The 19,759-nt window shown below is 39.2% G+C and overlaps 1 protein-coding gene across 11 annotated transcripts in view; it reads right to left on the reverse strand.

Moving 5' to 3' along the window:
- BCAR3 (BCAR3 adaptor protein, NSP family member) overlaps nt 1-19,759 on the reverse strand; it is an 88,103-nt gene that overhangs the window by 11,715 nt on the left and 56,629 nt on the right. The window contains exons 1-2 of one of the 11 annotated variants that reach the window (XM_035333897.1): nt 13,555-13,559; nt 10,649-10,657 (exon numbers count right to left, since the gene is read on the reverse strand). The exons of 8 other annotated variants lie outside the window; for them this stretch is intronic. Coding sequence is in view for 2 of the 3 variants with exons in the window: in XM_035333895.1 (XP_035189786.1) it covers nt 11,349-11,432 (84 nt within the window). In the remaining variant the exon portion in view is untranslated. Of the gene's footprint in view, nt 1-6,361; nt 6,392-10,648; nt 10,658-11,348; nt 11,560-13,554; nt 13,560-19,759 lie in introns of those variants that run through there. 2 more of the 11 variants (XM_035333895.1, XM_035333896.1) reach the window with 2 other exon arrangements.

Raw genomic sequence — 19,759 nt, forward strand, 5'->3', positions numbered from 1 at the left:
ACTGCCACCCACCTTCAATGTTACTGAAGAGAACTAGAACAGTTCAGATGGAAAGGACATGCAAAGATCATCAAGTCCGACTGCGTGACCACTTCAGGGCTAACCGAAAGTTAAAGCATGCTGCTGAGGGCACTGTCCCAATGCCTCTTGAACACTGGCAGGCAGGGGACATCCGCCACCTAAGAAACCTGTTCCAGCGTTTGACTACCCTGATGGTACTGTGTGCAGAACTGCATGCAGAATTCAAGGTGAGACCACTCCAGTGCTGAATACAGTGGGAGAATCACCTCTTTTGACCGACTGGCTATGCTGTGCTTAATGCACCCCAAATGCAATTCGCCCTCTGGGCTGCCAAGGCACATTGAGAGCTTCAAAAGCCTGAGGTACTCAGCAGAAACATGCTAGTGGCAGGGACATGCTGCTATATGATCAAAGAATCAGAGTATGCTCCCCAGTAAAGTAATAATAAGAAGATTTAAAAAGAGAGAGTGACATATGCCTCCAGTGGGAAGGTAGATTAAAATGCAGCAGTTTCCCCATGGCATCACACTTTTTATCTTGGCTGTGGATATGAGCTACAGCTTAGAGATTCCCTTCCCTGACACACTGACGTAAACATGCAACGCATTACTTAAGAAAGAACTGAGAAAGCCATTGCTCACCCACCATTTTTCCCATGAACACTGCTCTCTATAGCGTTTTCCTCTTGGTGTTGAATATTCCTAGCACCGACTGTGGGAGCAGGTGGCATACATTTAAGCACCACTTTCAACAATCCTCCCCGCAATTTTAAGTAGACTGAATTACAACAGTTTACTAGACAGCAGATTTTTGGAGGAATAATGCCAGAAGAGGCATCCTGCTGCCAAGGCTATTTAAAAATGCTGAGAGGCCTGAGAAATTCTGAGATAAATTCCAGTTTACTCTACTTCTCTCTGATTTTCTCAGTGAAAATCATGGCAGATTTTTTTTTTTTTAATTACTATTATTATTTTTATGATAAGCTCAAATGAGTGTAGTATCTCACACATGAAGAAAAAAGATAAAAACAATCTGGTACAGGATCACTTTTCACTAATTTTGCTTGTGAACTGTAACAGGGTGGTATTTATCCATGCAAATTTTCAACAAGGAATAAATCCTTTGTGCTCTGGTACAGTCAAGGCCTTTCACCAATTCCTCCCAACCCTTTCAAGGAAGAAAGGTCTGTGCTGGAACAAACACCACCACATGACCTTCACTGCAAGCAATTTTTCAAAAACAAAACAAAACAAGAACACATGGCCAACATCAAGAGATGAAGGTGCTGGGTGTAGAATGAGTCATGCAAGACACTGTGGTGAGGATTCATATCTAAAAACATATCAAAGTACCAAAACATAGTCAAGTAGAGTCAATAATCCCCCCTTCCACTCCAAACGTCTGTGAGCTGTCAGGCTAACGTAGCTAAAAAAGGACCAGCGGCACATGCCTGCCACCTTTCACTCCCCAACTCAAATGCCTGGCTACCCAGCTGGCTGGCATCAATTCCAGAATTAGCAGTTAGCCATTTCACTGCCACATCATACAGAGTTACAGAAAGCAAATTAGAAAACAAAATTAGAAAAGCCAAAGCTCATCTGGAGCTCAATCTGGCTACTGCTGTTAAAGATAACAAAAAATGTTTTTATAAATACATCAACACGAAAAGGAGGACTAAGGAGAATCTCCATCCTTTACTGGGTGCGTGGGGAAACTTAGTTACAAGAGATGAGGAAAAGGTGGAGGTGCTTAATGCCTTCTTCACCTCAGTCTTTAATGGCAATACCGATTGTTCTCTGGATACCCAGTACCCTGAACTGGTGGAAGGGGATGGGGAGAGAGATGTGGCCCTCACTATCCATGAAGAAATGGTTGGTGACCTGGTACGGCACTTGGATGTGCACAAGTCGATGGGGCCGGATGGGATCCACCCAAGGGTACTGAGAGAACTGGCAGAGGTGCTGGCCAAGCCGCTTACCATCATTTATCAATAGTCCTGGCTATCGGGGGAGGTCCCAGTTGACTGGCGGCTAGCAAATGTGATGCCCATCTACAAGAAGGGCCGGAGGACTGACCCGGGAAACTACAGGCCTGTCAGTTTGACCTCAGTGCCAGGGAAGCTCATGGAGCAGATTATCTCGAGAGTCATCACGCAGCACTTGCAGGGCAAGCAGGCGATCAGGCCCAGTCAGCATGGGTTTATGAAGGGCAGGTCCTACTTGACGAACCTGATCTCCTTCTATGACAAAGTGACGCGCTGGGTGGATGAGGGAAAGGCTGTGGATGTGGTCTACCTTGACTTCAGCAAGGCTTTTGACACCATTTCCCACAGCATTCTCCTCAAGAAACTGGCTGCTCTTGGCTTGGACTGGCGCACGCTTCGTTGGGTTAGAAACTGGCTGGATAGCCGGGCCCAGAGAGTTGTGGTAAATGGAGTCAAATCCAGTTGGAGGCCGGTCACTAGTGGCGTTCCCCAGGGCTCGGTGCTGGGGCCAGTCCTCTTCAATATCTTCATTGATGATCTGGATGAGGGCATTGAGTGCACCCTCAGTAAGTTTGCAGATGACACCAAGTTAGGTACGTGTGTTGATCTGCTCGAGGGTAGGAAGGCTCTGCAGGAGGATCTGGACAGGCTGGACCGATGGGCCGAGGCCAACGGTATGAAGTTCAACAAGGCCAAGTGCCGGGTCCTGCACCTGGGGCGCAATAACCCCAAACAGAGCTACAGGCTGGGAGATGAGTGGTTAGAAAGCTGCCAGGCGGAGAAGGACCTGGGAGTGATGGTTGATAGTCGGCTGAATATGAGCCAGCAGTGTGCTCAGGTGGCCAAGAAGGCCAATAGCATCCTGGCCTGTATAGGAAACAGGGTGGCCAGTAGGGCCAGGGAGGTGATCGTCCCCCTGTACTCGGCTCTGGTGAGGCCACACCTCGAGTACTGTGTTCAGTTTTGGGCCCCTCGCTACAAGAAGGACATGGAGGTGCTCGAGCGAGTCCAGAGAAGGGCTACGAAGCTGGTGAGGGGCCTGGAGAACAAGTCTTATGAGGAGCGGCTGAGGGAGCTGGGCTTGTTCAGCCTGGAGAAAAGGAGGCTCAGGGGTGACCTTATCGCTCTCTACAGGTACCTGAAGGGAGGCTGTAGCGAGGTGGAGGTTGGTCTGTTCTCCCACGTGCCTGGTGACAGGACAAGGGGGAATGGGCTTAAGTTGCGCCAGGGGAGTTTTAGGTTGGATGTTAGGAAGAACTTCTTTACCGAAAGGGTTGTGAGGCATTGGAACGGGCTGCCCAGGGAAGTGGTGGAGTCACCATCCCTGGAGGTCTTTAAAAGACGTTTAGATGTAGAGCTTAGGGATATGGTTTAGTGGGGACTGTTAGTGTTAGGTCAGAGGTTGGACTTGATGATCTTGAGGTCTCTTCCAACCTAGAAAATTCTGTGAAATTAGAGCATTTACACAAGCTGAGGGGGTAAAGGTAGAGCATGCAAACAGAGTAGAATTTTCAAGAGCACCTGAGTCACCCCATTTCCATGGAAGTGGCTAAGAAAATTTCCAAGTCCCCTCTCCAATCTAAACAATAGGATTCACTTGTAATGTTATACGGATCTTTTACATTCATAGCCATTTTGCTGACTTTCTCAAAGGAACTACTACTTATAGATGAACTGTACTTATTACAAAAATAGTATTTGAAAGATATTTTTGACTGAATAACTGAATATACTAAAACAAAACAAAACTGGTTTAGCAACTTGTTAGTGTAATTCCCAAAGTATCTCACTGTATCTCAGTAGTAGACAAAGCTACTGTAAGTGGAACACACTACAGCACGCAAATGCAGTAACTGTGTTTGCTCAGGAGAACCACCCAAGAGAAAAAGCAGTAGGTTTTTGCGTATCAACTGATTTCATCCATTGTACTGATACAGATTATCTTAAAAACAAACAACAACAAAAAAAACAGGCTGATCCAAGTTACATCTGAATTTCAAAATCAGCATAGAAACGTAGAATTTCTGGTGGTTGAATGGGTATTTCACCACTCCAGTGGATGTAATGAGACACATTTCACTTGAATTACATCTAGCAACACAACATGAAAAGTGTGTAAGGAAACCAAACCAACTAAATTGTTAACATTCACAATTACTCATTTGTTAAAAATCACTCCGCTATGGTTTACCACTCTGATCATACTCTGATTGCCAGAGGTCAGACACGTCCTGAGATGAAGCAAATACACTGAAGTAACCCTTATGCAACTCTGAATGTAGTGGAGAACTGCAGCTAGCACAGACCCCTAAATTAAATACGCAGGGGGCAAACTGCATAATAGGCAAGCAAGTTTAGCGATACCATGTCTTCCTGGACAGTTTCTTTGTTTGAGAGACTTATTTCTCATATAAGCTAAGTATGTTAAAAGAAAAGTGTGAATGATGAATTGTCTGTAATCGTACCAGCCTATGCCTTTCTATTCTAAAGGCTATGTATCCAAGGCTGTCTGTCCTGCAAGAAGGTCTGCACATACTCAACTTCACATCACGCTCAAAATCAGCTCAGGAATAGCCTACACAATCGTGATAGTCTGTAAGCAAGGAGGAGAGTCGGCTTAGAACAGCATAGTTAGCTATTTCAATAGACTTGCATTTTAAAAGAAAATGTGATTTACTCTGTGCAATGCGATGCAGATACTGCAGCCTCATTTCTCAATAGGTCACAAAACCTGAATGTTAATGGACAGTAATGGCATGATGTACATTTTCACTAACTTCATAGCAATAAACCATTTAGTATTATGTCCTCAGTTGATATCTTTCTCTAAGACACTTTGTTAGCTCCCTCCCAATGACAGAAATAAAACTGAATTTGCATTTGAAGCCTGAGAGTGAAGTGGATGGAAAAAAGAAATTAACAAGAAAAAAATAAATCTAGGGCAAAAAATTAAAGACTTCAGTATATTCTGCAACAAAACACAGCTAAGGCAAAACAGGGAAGTTGCCAGTCTACGTATGTCAAGACTTCCAAATAGTAACAACCCTGTCAGAAGTCTTTGGAACATATAAGCAAATTAAATCAGCAGGTCTCTTTTCAGATACAGATGCTTTCATTGACCTACAAAGAGCTCCCTGTAAGAGGTGCTTTACAGAACTTCTTGTTCGCATTTTAGTTGCGATTATTTCAGTCCTGGTGCTAGTTTAAAACATTCCCACCATGCTTTTTTTTTTTTTTTTTTTAACAGATCTCTGCAAGAAAAGTAAGTATCTCTCAATGCAGTATTATCAACCTTAATGCAAAAGCCCTCAATCCTACTTACATAGCTGATGGGAAACCCAGAGAGCTAAGAGTTTGGAGATGGAAAAAAAGTCCAATCAACACAATTATTTTAGTGGTTTTAATAAATGCCACAGAGGTTGATTGCATTACACAAAGTACTTCTAACTTCACGGCCATTACATCTGTAACAGCACAGCCTGCTTTTAGTTTAACAATCTCATCTTGGTATTTCATAAGATTTTACATTTTTCAGGCAAGAATTAGCCCAGAGGACTGAAAAATGTAAAATAAAGTTCAGAGAAGTCAAACATAAAAATACAATCTTGTTGCATGTGAAGTTAGAGAGGACTCGACCTACCACAATATGCTGTACCTGTGACACTTGTGCACCCATTTAAGGAAACCTATAATAATCTGTTGTTTGTGCATCCAAAATGTTATTTCCCTTTGAGTAGGGTACCCGCCAAAGGAAACTCGATATATCAAGCTTGTGTCAATCATCCCCACTGAATCTACCTCACTAGATCAGAATAATTTTATGCTTGTGCTGAACAGTCTACTGTATGAGTTTAGATGTAAACAAAAAAGTACCACAGTTATTTCTGTTCCCTAGTGGCACTGGATTCTTTCTCCAGTTCCTATCTGCATCAATGCCAACGAAATACATGTACCAGTGGACTACTGAAGTAGCTGAGAAGACAATCACATGGCTTTCTACATATATCCCTGAAGCTGTATCTTATGCATTCAGCTTTCATGGCTTACCTCAATTAACAATCAAAAATGACAGGCAAGCATAATGTAAGCAGAGGATGGCCTAGACAAAAAGAAGACATCTTAATTTCTCTCTGATGTGATTAAGAGTTGTTTTTATTTATTTTTAAACAGTTTTGATTATGAAGGGAAGAACTTTACTACCTAGACACAATTTGAAAGTGGTTCAAAATCTGTCATTTTGGACCTGTATCATGTCCTTCATTTCTGACAAGGGATTTCACATCTCCTCTCTTTGTATCCTCCTGGCAAAGCATTATTTAGTCAAAGCACAGCCAAGGACTGTTACAGATACCTCACTAATGGTGGCTGCATTTTCATCCAAACTCAATTATTTCCTGGTGCTTTGCACAGCTCTGCCAGCTGGTATTTAAAGTAGCCCAACAGGCAGCCTTGGAAGCACATGATTTTCAGTTGCCTTGAAAGTTTTGAAAACAAACAAGAAAAAGAAAAGCAGAAGCAGAGAGAAAAAAAGAAAAAGGAGGGATAAGTGAGAACAGCTCTGTGGAAATGACAGCGTGACCTGATTGAGGAAGTAAGTCAAGCCAGCACCTTTACTAAACTTTTAATAAATATACTAGATCTTTCTAAAAACAGATCTATGATAGGTTTATCCCAAATACATCTTTTCTCCAACACCGGAGGCCTGCTACTTTTGCTTAAGAGCACCACGAAGTCTGATCTACAACTTCGTCTTGTAAAAATAAAACTAAAAATTCACTTTCAAAAAGGTGAAATTTTAAAGAAATTCTTCTATTTCCAAACCACTAGAGAGCAAACTTTAATCATCTTGATCATACAGAAAATGAACACGTTCAAGTTCCAATTCTGAATTAAAACATATGTCACTGCAGAAATCCCTGAAGTCTCTAGCCTTGATCACTCTTGTGATCTTGTCAGACTGCATGTCTGGCACTATGATTACAACCATTTTAAAATATGCAGTTATATACATTTAGAAGATGTTTTGATTTTATTTATAAGTACAATGTATTTTAGTTCATTTAAAACTCTACTAATCAGCCACAAGAAACAGCAGAGTTGAACTTGGCATTTAGAAGAATACCCATGCAGAACCAGACTCTCAATCTTTGCTTAAAAACAGTCTTGTTGGTCCTTATCTTTTCCTGGCCAGTACGTTCTTATTATTATTTTGTACAAGAGCTTACAAAGGGACGAGAACACAAAGATAAAGTTATTTCACAAATATATTTTGAGAAAGTACTAACAGAAAAAAGGTAGTTTTTCAATTCAGGAAAACATTTGCAGGTTAACTTGGACATTTTGAACCACTGTGACAATGTTCTTCACAGGGGCAGTTTTCTCTAACCTTCCAGACTGCACAAAGTTCATGCAGGACTACAAGTGCTATGTTAAGTAATGGGAGGTGCAAAACAGACGATAAAGGTCTCCTTGCATACATGACTGCCAGTTTCTGCAGGATTTTATTTTTATATTCTAGTGGCTTAACTGGTTGAGACATAGGCACAGCAAAAGTTTATGTATTATTTGTTCTAAGACATACAAGAGAAGTCTAGAACTAACCAGAGCCCAGAATTAATACAGGAGAATGGCAGCTTTGAAACCACAACATTTCTCTGTGGTTGTTTAGATAAAAGCTGACAACTTTTGAAGTTACTGATGAAGATATAAAAATAACACCATGACAATTTCCATCATAACTGCAATGGCTATTTAAAATCAAACTCCATCCTGTGCATGTCCTCAGTCTGCCATTATAAACAGCATAATGGAACCTGCCTGACATTCACAGAAAGTAGCCATTCTTTCTTAACTAGTAAATGAGGTATTTGGGAGGGGGGCAATAAAAAAGGCTTTTAGTACAGGCTTTTAATTCAGTCTAATGTCAACTGAAGGCAACAGAAAGAATTCCAGTGGACTCTGGATATACCTTCCACTACAAAACTACATTGATAAGAACTCCTAAATTTTCTAGGTGACCACATTCAGAGCTGGGAGGACAGCTTCATTTCCAGAACATGGATCCTGAGAAATCCTGAGTTTAGAGTTAATCATATCCTAATCTCATCACTCAGTGGCCCTGAGGATTTTTCTACCAAATCTAAAGGATTTTAGAAGTTGATTACTTATTTTGTTTTAATCTGAAAAATACCTAAACAAAACATACTAGCAAGAAGTTAAATGCAATCCACTGGAGAATGTTCCCATAGCAGTGAACAAGAATCCCTTACAGAAGAACAATGCCCCCTTTACTATCTATGTATGTATGAAAGAGAGCATATTGCAGTGAAAAATGGAAAAAAGAGACACCCTGTAAGACTCACCAAAAACTCAAACCCTACGGCAAGACAGTGAGGAGTCCAGGAAGCTACACAAAGTTTCATGCCATTTTGATAAGTCAGTCCTTCCCATCTGGCCCTCTCCAACATCAACAAATTTAACATCAAAAGGCAGCCATAATGCTGGGTGGTGATGACTCGTAAACTCATGTTATCAAGCCCAACTGCCTCCACATGCAAGCTGAAACTGGATACACAAAGCCCAAGGATGCCAGTGAAACAGATTTAGATCATCACATACTGGAGAAATATTAATTAAGATCTACTATCTATAAAAAGAGTTTGCAATTCATCCAAGATAAGAGATGGCACTTGTAATAAGTAGTTGCTTATAAAAGGCTTCTTACCCATGCCACATTCATAGCATTAGTACATTGCCCAGCAGTGAGACAGATCAGCATGCTTGAAGTTTTAAAACTTGGCAGTCCCGATAATTTGAGTGGCTTTCCCCTTTTGCATAGCTTCAGCTGAGGGTGAATCACAGCAGAGAATTAAGAATGAAAATATTTGAACAACACAGAATCATGGAATGGCTTGGGTTGGAAAGGACCTTAAAAACCACCCAGTTCCAACCCCTGCGCTGGGCAGGGATGCCACCCACTACATGAGGTTGACCAGGGCCCAATCCAACCTGGTCTTAAAGACATCAAGTCTTTCATTCCGATCATGATGGCCAAACTAGCTAGAACAGCAACAACAAAAATAGCAACTACCTAAAATTTATTGTGGCAAACATACCATTGTTTACACCACTTCATTTTAAAAACACTGTTTATCACTGATTTATTCTTAACTCCCAAAAAAGGCAATATTTTGGCTTCAAAGTGGTGTAAAGTCGCAATTTATCATTCTTTCTCCATAGTTCCACCCCCACACCCCAATTAGAAACAGAAAGCCTTAAAGACTCATTATTTTCCTGAAATACAGAAGCTGACCTTAACTGTAAACAGGTATTAAAAACAAATGGGATCATAAAAGGTACTGACACATCACGAGCGAAGAATATGTTGATCCAAGCTGAGATCTTCTGCACTGATTATTGTATTTTCTATTAACGTACGGGGAACTAAACCAAACTTCTTCTTGAGATCCTAATTTCACATGCTAGCAGTACAGTGAAATGCAAGTCCTCAAGTGCTGAACTTTTTCCTGTGCTGTGAAGGAGCACAAGGAACCCTTGAGCATGGCCACATACCACTTTCAATTAAGTCAGATAACGTAGTTATAATGAATTTATCTTGATGCAGTAAAAAACAAACAAACAAAAAAACCTCTCAGATATAGCTCCCGACTTTAACATGCTTCTTTATGGATCAGTTTGATATTTCATTACATGAATACTCCCTATTAAACCAAAGAATTAATTTCACCTAATTACACAAACTGATTTTGCGTGAAGTGGTAGGTTTCCACAAATTATGACAACTTAAGCCAAGTTGTTCATACAGTTCTAGGCACTTTGGCACTTAATGGAAGATACATCATTTGGCCTCAAGGTGAGAGCCTTACTTGACTTTACCACCAGCTGTCTCTATACCTACAACCATTTTCTCTTAAACAAATGCACCCCAGTTCCCTACCAAAGGACTTCTTAAAATAGCAGTTCATCGGATTCATCTAATGCTAAATCTGCATTCTGGAACACATGCATTCAAATCTATTTTAAATGCTGCAAATCTCTTTAAATAGAACCTTATTTTTGAAAGAGTCCAGCTGTATTTTTTTCTGCATAAAAGGTTTTATTTTTTTTACCATCCATACTGCAAACACTATTAATGTTTCAGTTTCTTTAGAGACCATATAGATTAGACCAAATGGAAAGTTGCTATGACAACACCACCGTTATTTTAGGTATTCGGAATTCATGCCAAGTTAAACAAAGGGCATGCATGGTCAAGAACAACAGTTTTATAACTGTGCTGACAGCCAACAATAAAACCCAAACTCATTTTTGAAATTTTAGAACAATAGAATTTTAAGCCTTGTGTTTGAAATTCTAAAGAAAATGAAAATTACAATAACAGGACAGCATCTTCAGCTCTCCATTCTGATGGTGACTTCTGGTATTTGTCACAGTCAAAGAGAAGACAGCCTGATCAAAGTCACTTTTTCAACATGCCCAGAAGACTGATCCCCACTTCCCACTTCCAGAAAGGGACAGTTAGAAGGCTGAATTGCTGGGCATCAGAGAGGTAAGGAATGGTTGTTCCCAATCTGTGAGTGCCTCCATCAAAAGTTGAAAGACTACAGGCTACAAGACAGCAACCTTAACATCCTTCCTCATTGTAGGCGTGCCAGAAAAACCATACACATTAGACAGTAACTTAAAGAGCTGACCATAATTCAAAGAGCCATTCAAGCATAAATCTTAAATAAAAAGATTTAGAAGTTTAGGTGTAGCTCATCTGTCATTACTCAAAAGTAATCACCTGGAAAAGTAAAAAAAACCTAAGTCACCTAAAAGTAAATCTACCTGATTACAGTACACTTACCCCCTCCTGAAAACATAGCTCTAAATGTTTAAAAAAGACTTGTCCTTTGCATATAGCGTGCATTTTGTTCACTTTAATTTTAAAAGTTCTGAAATATAAGGTCAAGTCCAAAATCATCTAAAGGGTTTTTAAAAACTAAGCTGAGCAAAGTTGCCTATGTTTTCAATAAGCTGGTGAAAAAGATAGGGAACCAAGTGATCTGAATCACATTCTGAAAGCTTGAAACTTTGTTAAAATTCTTTTCAACAAGTCCAAGACCAGGGCATTTTTAAACTTACAATTTCAACATGAAGACAGTCAGCTTCAGGCTCATAAAACTGAAAGCTGTTTAAGCTTCTCTCAGAGATAATGGTGCATTGTGTTCCTTAGAACAGAAATGCAGTGCATCCATCCATCATATAAACACGTCTGAACAGAAACTAAGAGCATTACAGACTAGCATGCTGTTTACTGTTATTGAAACAGGGCACCTACCTTGACTCTGATAATAGATCTGCGATGATAAAAGCAGCAAAATGCTGCAACGAGCATTTGAAAAACATTATAATCCTTTGGCATTTTCAGTTCTTCTGCTTGTGTGTCCTCAAGACTGAAGATGGTCACTACTAGTAGTTTTCAGAGGTTTAGCAAGCTCTTTAGTATGGCCACTGCCTGCCAGTACTTCTACACCCCCTGCTCACGTATCTGTCTGGGACACTTTCCACAGCTCAAGCTGATACTATCAATTCAGTCACCACTGTCATTCTTGCTTTCAGCATGCCATACAGAGTGTGCCAGAATCCTCATGTGATCTGTTCCACTCACCCAGTGAAATCCTAGCTCCTCTATCTTGGTATCCCCTACCTCAGGGCTGCATTTAAGGCACCAGCTCAAGGCAAACTTCTCGATGAGATACAGAACCTGACCATCTCCCTGTGCTGATAAAAGCTTAAACAGTTGCTCCAGCCCAGTCATGCAATATTTTTATCTGCATCATCAATAAAACCTCCAAACACATAAAAGAGATAACCAAAGAGGAAAAGCAGTTGATTAGTGTTTGACAACAGTTGTTCGTTATACTTGAATAAGATTTACATCATTAGAGCTTCAGTAACCAAGGAAAATGATGAATCTGTTTATTTTTAATTAGGAAGTTTCTGGCAACAAGTCCTTGTAAAAAAAGAATAGAAAAATAGCAAGACTGCCAACATGGTCAGTATTAGTGGAGTGACCAAGGTACCATTAGTAGTTACAGCTACCACCTGACAACTTTAGCTTGACGATAGTTCCATGGCATTGTGCAATTTGCTAGAAAAAGAAAAGATTAAAGACAATCTGCTTTGACGAAGTAAAAATGAACACCAAAAACAAAATAAAAACGAGTTATATTTACACCTGTGATTTTGTTCTCTTGGATACCATGCTCACACATGGAGATCACCTGCAAGATTGAGACTGTCAGAGTATTTCATCTGTAATTTTCAATCTCTTTGTGCTGTGGAAAAGAGAACTTAAAACCGCATAACAGTTTCTTCTGTTCCATGCTTCTGATCTTCCTGTCTAACATTCTGCATTCCAGCGACATTCCAGAATTTATGCATCACAGTATTCTTCTCCAAGGATACAACTTGATCACAGATTGTCTATGGATTGAGATGGGCACATTTCTGCACTGTCTGCTTAAGCAGCATTCTTGTCATCCAGGCGAAACCTCAACTGTTCAGCTGTGTCTCAGATTTCTTACTCCTACCAAGTTGTAGAGACTACATAGTTTAGATAAAGCATAATTTGTGTAGTTCTTCTATAGCTGCAGAATGTTTTTTAATCAATTTCTCCATTTAACGTATGGCCTGTTGACCAAAGGCAACTTGTTCCCAATATTTTACACGGTTAATGAAGTATCATATTCTATTTTTTTCCATTGCCACTAGTAGAGAACAAGAATAAAAACTGCATTTATCACACACACCCTCAAAAAGAAGATGCTGGCTCTGTCTTGTAGATTCTAGTAGAAACGAATTTCACCCAAATGTATGAAAAGCTTGTGGAATTCATTGACAGAAGATACCACTAGAGAAAAGGGACCAGCAAACCAAAAATAACTGTTCAAATAATAACACACTGCATTTTTTTAATTTCAGTAATTTTAGGAAGTTTTATTTCATTCAAGATTAACTAGCGATTCATTAAGATTTGTCTTAGAACTGCAGTGTGCAGACTGAGGTGCCAAGAAATTAAGTTAAATCAATGCAGCATTGGTTCTCACAACTTTGCACTCATTCTACCTCTTCTGCTTTAACAATAGTATTAAGCACACTTACTCTGATGTGCTTCATTTAGGAAATAGACAAGGCTATCTACTTTCTGCAGTCCAAGTAGCTTGTATTTTAATTTCAAAAGACAACTTCTGCCATGAAGTGTGCAATCAAAAGCGAGTTTTCTTGGTTTGGAGGTAGTTTCTACCAACAGAAAACAGGAGGAGAGGGTACGAAAAGCTCTGTGAACAAAAAACTTCCCACAGCAAGAAGAAAGATAGAGTTAATGAATTCCCAGGTTATGCAGTCAGTGGACAGCTTACTGACTGGTAAACCACTGATCAGCCAAGTACCTGCCCTCCACACCTCAATGGCCTCTCAAGAACTAAGGCAAAAAAGGGAAATAACTTGCCTAGTTATAATAGCACTTGGAGCCGACACCTCACCTCCAAAGCAGCCTGATTAGGAGATGTGAAGGAAACAAAATGCACTGGTTAAGGGTTGCAAGAATGCCTGTAACACTTAAAGAGAAACTTTGAAAGTATCAGTCATTTATAAACTGGATGGTAGCAAAAAAATCCAGAAGTCATAGATGTTTCAGACCTCAGTTTAGGAAAGAGTAAGTCCCAAGAAGTGGTTAAAAGGAAGAGCTACTTACCTTTTTCATCAGCAACAAATATAACCCATAGTTAGGAGGGCATACATATTAAACGTTTATGGATGTCCTCAGAAATTACCTTGCAAAGCAATACTTCCCACCTAATAATAGAGTACCTCCTTCCCACATTGACTGAACAATGTGAAATGTCCTCAGTGCCCGCATCAAGCAATGGGACTTGGCACATAAACCAAGCAGCAGCACTGAGCAAAGACTTAAAATGTGCACTGCCTTTCAAAGCAAGGGGAATTGAGAGCCCATTAGAAGAGAAAATGTCACCCCAGTCTTGATAGCAAGAAAAAGGAAGCGTGATGCGTAAAGTTCTTACCCTGTTTGACCACTGAATGTTTGCAGGTAACTAGTACCAAATTAAGCAATAAAACCAGTATGTTTCCTTTTGAGGAAAGGAAAACTCTCTAGAATGAAAGAAAATGGACTCAAAAGTGATAACCTTGACAAGAAAAAGGATAAAAGATCAGCTCAGAAAAGAAGCTGGCAATGACGGCTTTGAATACAGTCCTCCTTACAGCTGGGGAGAAGAAACACCTCAAAGTAGTCTGACAGACTCAAAAAAGGAATGAGTAAATAAAACTCTAAAAGTGACAGTAACCTCCTTTCCTCTCTGTTTTATGATGCAGCATATTTTAATATACTTTAAGTTCTTTTTCCACTTTGAGGAAGTCCTTAAGATTGTTTTAGAGAAGAGAAGATCAAAAGATACCCTGCAGAATTCCAAAGACAAAAGTTTCAACTTGACTGTGTCTGGACATATTTGGTACTATGGGAAGACATATCAAAGATGGTATTTCTGAAGAATCTTCACAAATAAATTTTTATAGTAACATCCTAATCCTATTTATAGAGGTGGAAAAAAAAAAAAGAAAAAGAAAAAAACACAAACACACACACAAAAAGGGAAATGAAATTCAAGTATGCATCCTTGAATTATTATATAGCATTTCTGCTATGTAATGATGACAAGAAAGTATTAGGAATCAGTGCACAATACAAGTAACTCAAAACCATACCAGGTGATGAAAAGAGCTATTAGGATGAGTAAGTTATTTTGGCAACAGAAGCTAAATGGTTTAGCAATGAAAAATAAGGTGGGTTACCTTTGCTCCAAAAAGAATCAGAAATCAGTTTGAAAAAAGAGAGGTGCCTGCAGGGGGGGGATTTATTATGACTTAGCAATGAATAAACTTACACTAGAATTCAGACAAAAGTTCTCTGTTATCGTAAGAATTAAAAAAAATAGATTTCCAAAGAATTGAAGGCTGAAACAACAGTTCTAATACAGTTCATCATGAAGTGATCTATTGAAAGGAAAAAAACCAACAACCCCCAAAGCCCCACAACAGCATGATACAGTACTTGTTACAACAGAAAGGATGCAATATCCTTTATGTACTTGTGCTTTCCTACTTTATAAAGCCCTAGACTGCAAATACAACCACTGTTGTGGTTCATTAGTTAATGCACACATTTCCCCAGGCCTTGATGACTTTACGTGTATATTCACGTCTTTCAGAAGGACCTACTAGTTTTGCAACTTCTCGTGTGACTCATCTACCTAGGGAAACTCACTGGTATAGTTTTAATGGTCTAGCTCAAATGATACAATTCCTGATATAGTTCCTTCACCTGAAACAGCACATTAAAAAACAGCAACAACAACAAAACAAGCAAGGCAAAGATATATATATATATATATATATATTTTACATATGAATCATCTTCCCAAATCTTTTCAACAGGACCTGGATTTCCCCTCTAGTATTTTCTGTACTGAAAGCATTGGGACTGAATGAGCATCTTCAACTGACTACTTTCATTGTAGGCACAATCTCTTTGCTTCAATGAGACTAGCACAGCTCAATCTGGAAAGTAAATTTGTCCTAATGTGTACTCAATGTGGGCGTACTTATTTTTCATTTGAAAGGCTTGTTACTAAGCAGCTGTAAAAAAAAGTTTTACATCCAGCGCTCAACCCAACTGTACTGCATAAATTACAAATTGAAGAATCAAAAACTATGTATGGTGTGGGAATGCCAGAAACAATGAAACTAACCCTTAAAAATAATACTGTACAATTTTATACAGCAGCTGTTTTTTGTTTGTTTTTAAATCAATAGTAGAACCAGCAGGAAAGAGTGCTTTATTTAGATAGTGAATCTATTTTTTTTTTAAGCAAAACTAATAGGATTTTTTTTTTTAATAAATGTTACACAAGCTCTGCATATATGGTTCAATGAATAGATGACGCGTTAAGAACCAGAGTCAGAACTGGAACCTTCGTATGACACTGTGATACATCACTATGAAAATTAAGACTACTGGAAGAAAGTAGTACACAAGAAACCTCTGGGTACTGGTACAATAATTCTTGCACTGTTGGCTATCACGGAGCTCCTTCAGCCAGCATGATTACGAACAGCCTTCAGGCTGCTCCAAATTACACTTAATTTATATCTAGTAAATATTGACTCAGAGGAGCTAAGGATGGTTCAGCCATTTCCACTCTCCTGTTCTGCAACCCTTTGCTGGTACTTTGGGTTGACTGCACGAGAAATAAACTGTTTCATGCACCTAGGAAACATTAAACGTGATTTTTCTGCTAAGTCAATCTATCAATGTATTTCTAATACTTTCCAACATCAGGAGATCAACTGTCATATCAGATTCCTTTGTTTTTAAAGATTCTTGCCAAAAATCTTAAAATATCTGATAATGCCGTCATTTGTTTCTAAGGATGGCTGGCTAGAGTGCTTTTGATAGGTAAGTTTATTAAGAAAGGCTTTCTAAACTCATAGAACTTAAGGACACAAATTTAAGGGCATTTGATCATATTCTGTATCAGGTTCCTAATAGTCCAACAGGAAGAGAAAATAAGGTGCCTCTCCTGATCCGATCTGTATTATTATCAAGCTTGTAGAGTTATTTATGGAGTTCCGTGATCTGGTTTAAATTACACTTATTCAGAACTGCAGACTGGGACTGTTCTGACACACCTACACTGTCTCCAGCCCCATTCACAGCACATTGCATATGCAAGAGCTTGAAGTATTCACATTGGATAGTGCAAACCTGTTCTGGGGGAATCCTTTTAGGCTGCTTTAATCTTATACATTACATGAGACAGAATGTAGGAATCATTTATCTTGAGGTTTTGGGCTTCTTTTTCTCTCATCACAAAACCAACCAAAGATTTCTTTGGCTTCAAAATTACAAGTGGCTCAACTAATGCAACCAAACTGTAAAAATACAAATACTTGAAAACTCAGAAGCAGTCTGAAGTTATCAGAACAGTCTGCGGAGCTAAAAAATAAAAAATATTTCCATAGAATCATAAAGGTTGGAAAATACCAGCAAGATCATCTGGTCCAAACAGCACTCATGTTCATGGGTGTACTTATAATTCACACAGAGAGTTATGATTTGTGATTTCATATTACAAAGAAATAATTTCAGACTAAACTACACAATGGAATTGGTGACTTGCCACTGTTAGATGGTGCTACATTGACAAATCACCTAAGCATTTAAATCAGCTCAACAATATCCAGTGGAATACATGCAATGCTACATTAGATTTCTTTTCACTAAGTGAAAGTAAACAATCCACCCAGAAAGCCAACTATAAATGAGACAAGACATGGTGTACAGTACAAGGGTCAACAGCATAAATCGGATCTGACGCAGCAGGCAGCCAATCCAGAGCACGTTGCTCACTGGTGCTGGACTCATGTCACCATATGGCATACAGCACCTCCTGCTTGCACAGTGCGTGGGACTAGTGACGACACACGGCAGGCACCTCCTGACTGCAGTGTACGCGCACCATCTAACAAGGGTTGTGAGCGCCTATTGCTATAAAATGGCATCCGTAAGGTTGTAATAAGGTATAATGTGAATAAAATTTTAAAGAGAAAAAAAACAAATCAAAGCATGGAGATCCTAAGATTGGAACACTCTTCATTTAGTATGGATGACTTCTCTCTATAACTAATTATTTGTTCTTTTGATGTAAGAAAAAGTCAAGAAACAGAGGATACAACTGACAGCAAGTTGTCCATACAAACAGCATTTTCACAATGCCCACTACCGTTTAGTCTTAGTACTTAGTCAGTAGGACATGGCCTAGCATCCCTAACCAAACTTCTGTGGGGGATGCCTCCAAATACTGGTAGTGCCCAACTGCTTACAGTTAAACACTTTTTAAATTGTAGAATATGTGGGAGAAAAGGGATGACAAGACAGTTCAAAAACACTGCTTACTTTTATTTGTCCTTAACACAACTGTCTACAGGCACCGTAATGTCCCACCACCCAGCTCAGGTCATACCACTCCTGTGACATTTCTTACTGGAACTGACTCTTTCATGTCCTTCCCCTAACCTCACTTCCTGCAGGCTGCTGGTGCAGCTCCTGATAATAAAGCAATAGACAGAGCTGCAGTTGTAATTACATTTGTTTGCGTTGCAAGGGTGTGGTACAGGAGAGGTCAGCAAACCTCCTTCCTTCTATCGCAGTTCTGTAAGGCCTGTAGCTGTTGTGCAGGAAGAGTAAGGACATGGAGTTTGCATCTATTTAGTATTCAGTGTTGAATGAATAAATCTCTTTGGAAATACAGTTTATCTAAAAATACAGGTTAGAAACTGCAAGAAACAGGTGCCCAATCTCCTGAAGAGCCTCCTACTGGATCCTAAGGTACACTTTAAAATATCCAAATACCTTTGAAAAATCTGGTCTTTTATTAATAATACGCAAACTTTTCAGACGTCTGACAATAGGCATAGTTTGTCTTACAGCCACCTACTAAGAAGTCACCAGCCAGTTTTATAGATCTTATCAAAAACTAGTCTGTATATGCTTGAGCTCCATCTACTGTCTGCCAACTTGTGTACAAACATGAAGCTATTTTGTAATGCCTCACCTGTTATTTTTTCCTTGTATTGGAATAAAAATAAATACATAAATCTGAAAAGGCCTATTTTTTTTTTTTTTTTCAGAATTAGTTCCAAATTTCTGGCTCATATTTTCTTCTCTTTTTAGCCGACATAGCTGTCATTAGTCTAACTTCAGCTTTACTTGACACAGTACAGTTCTCTTGCATATAAAAAGGACCCATTTAATGCAATTGCTAGCTGCAGATTTCTTCTTCTGAAAATCTCTCCAGTCCTATCAAAATAAAGTGTTTACCTGAGATTTACTCCAATTTCAACTGTAACTCTAATATATATATATTATATAATATAAAATTATATATATATATATATATATATATATAACTTTGCCGAGGGGAGGCACCTCAAAATCATCCTTCTATTGAAAACTCCCAAATATCCAAGAATACTTCCCTTTTTTAGAAGGAGGGGTTTTGGTTGTGTAACACTTAAAAATTAAATCCACAAGTCATTTGGGCTCTGCTGGAGCTCAGTTTTCCAAACTCTTTAGGAGCATGTATGAGTTTGGAAAGGCCTATTTCCCTCATGCATTTTTGCGTAATACACTTTGATGAAATTGAAACAAAAGCAGCAAGCTCACCTCAGCTCATATGCTCCCTTTCAACATCTTCCTAATGGAAAGATTTGAGGGCAAGGAGGCAAATGACCTCAGCATATTCTAGATAGCCAATATAACGTTATATTCTCTCATTCACATAGGTGCTTAGTTTCTAATAGTATTTGACATACAAAAACCTCTATCAGCAAATCCTGCTCCTCTGAGAACACAAATTAATAGATAGTATCTCTACTGAAATACACTTCTAATGTTCCTTCTGCTACCTTCTCTACAGGCCAACCTATAGGCAAACAGTATGTCAAAAAGAGGCAAGATTGTACAGACATGCACAATATACCAGTCTTACCCGAATTAGTTTCTATAAACATAGCTCCAAGAGCTTAGGAACTTCACCTCCATACACTCTGTCAGGAAGAGTACCTGAAATGCTCTTTAATAATTTGACTTCAAGAAGCTATATACTCACT

The sequence above is a fragment of the Oxyura jamaicensis genome, chromosome 8 (assembly GCF_011077185.1).
Source record: "Oxyura jamaicensis isolate SHBP4307 breed ruddy duck chromosome 8, BPBGC_Ojam_1.0, whole genome shotgun sequence".
Lineage (NCBI taxonomy): Eukaryota > Metazoa > Chordata > Aves > Anseriformes > Anatidae > Oxyura > Oxyura jamaicensis.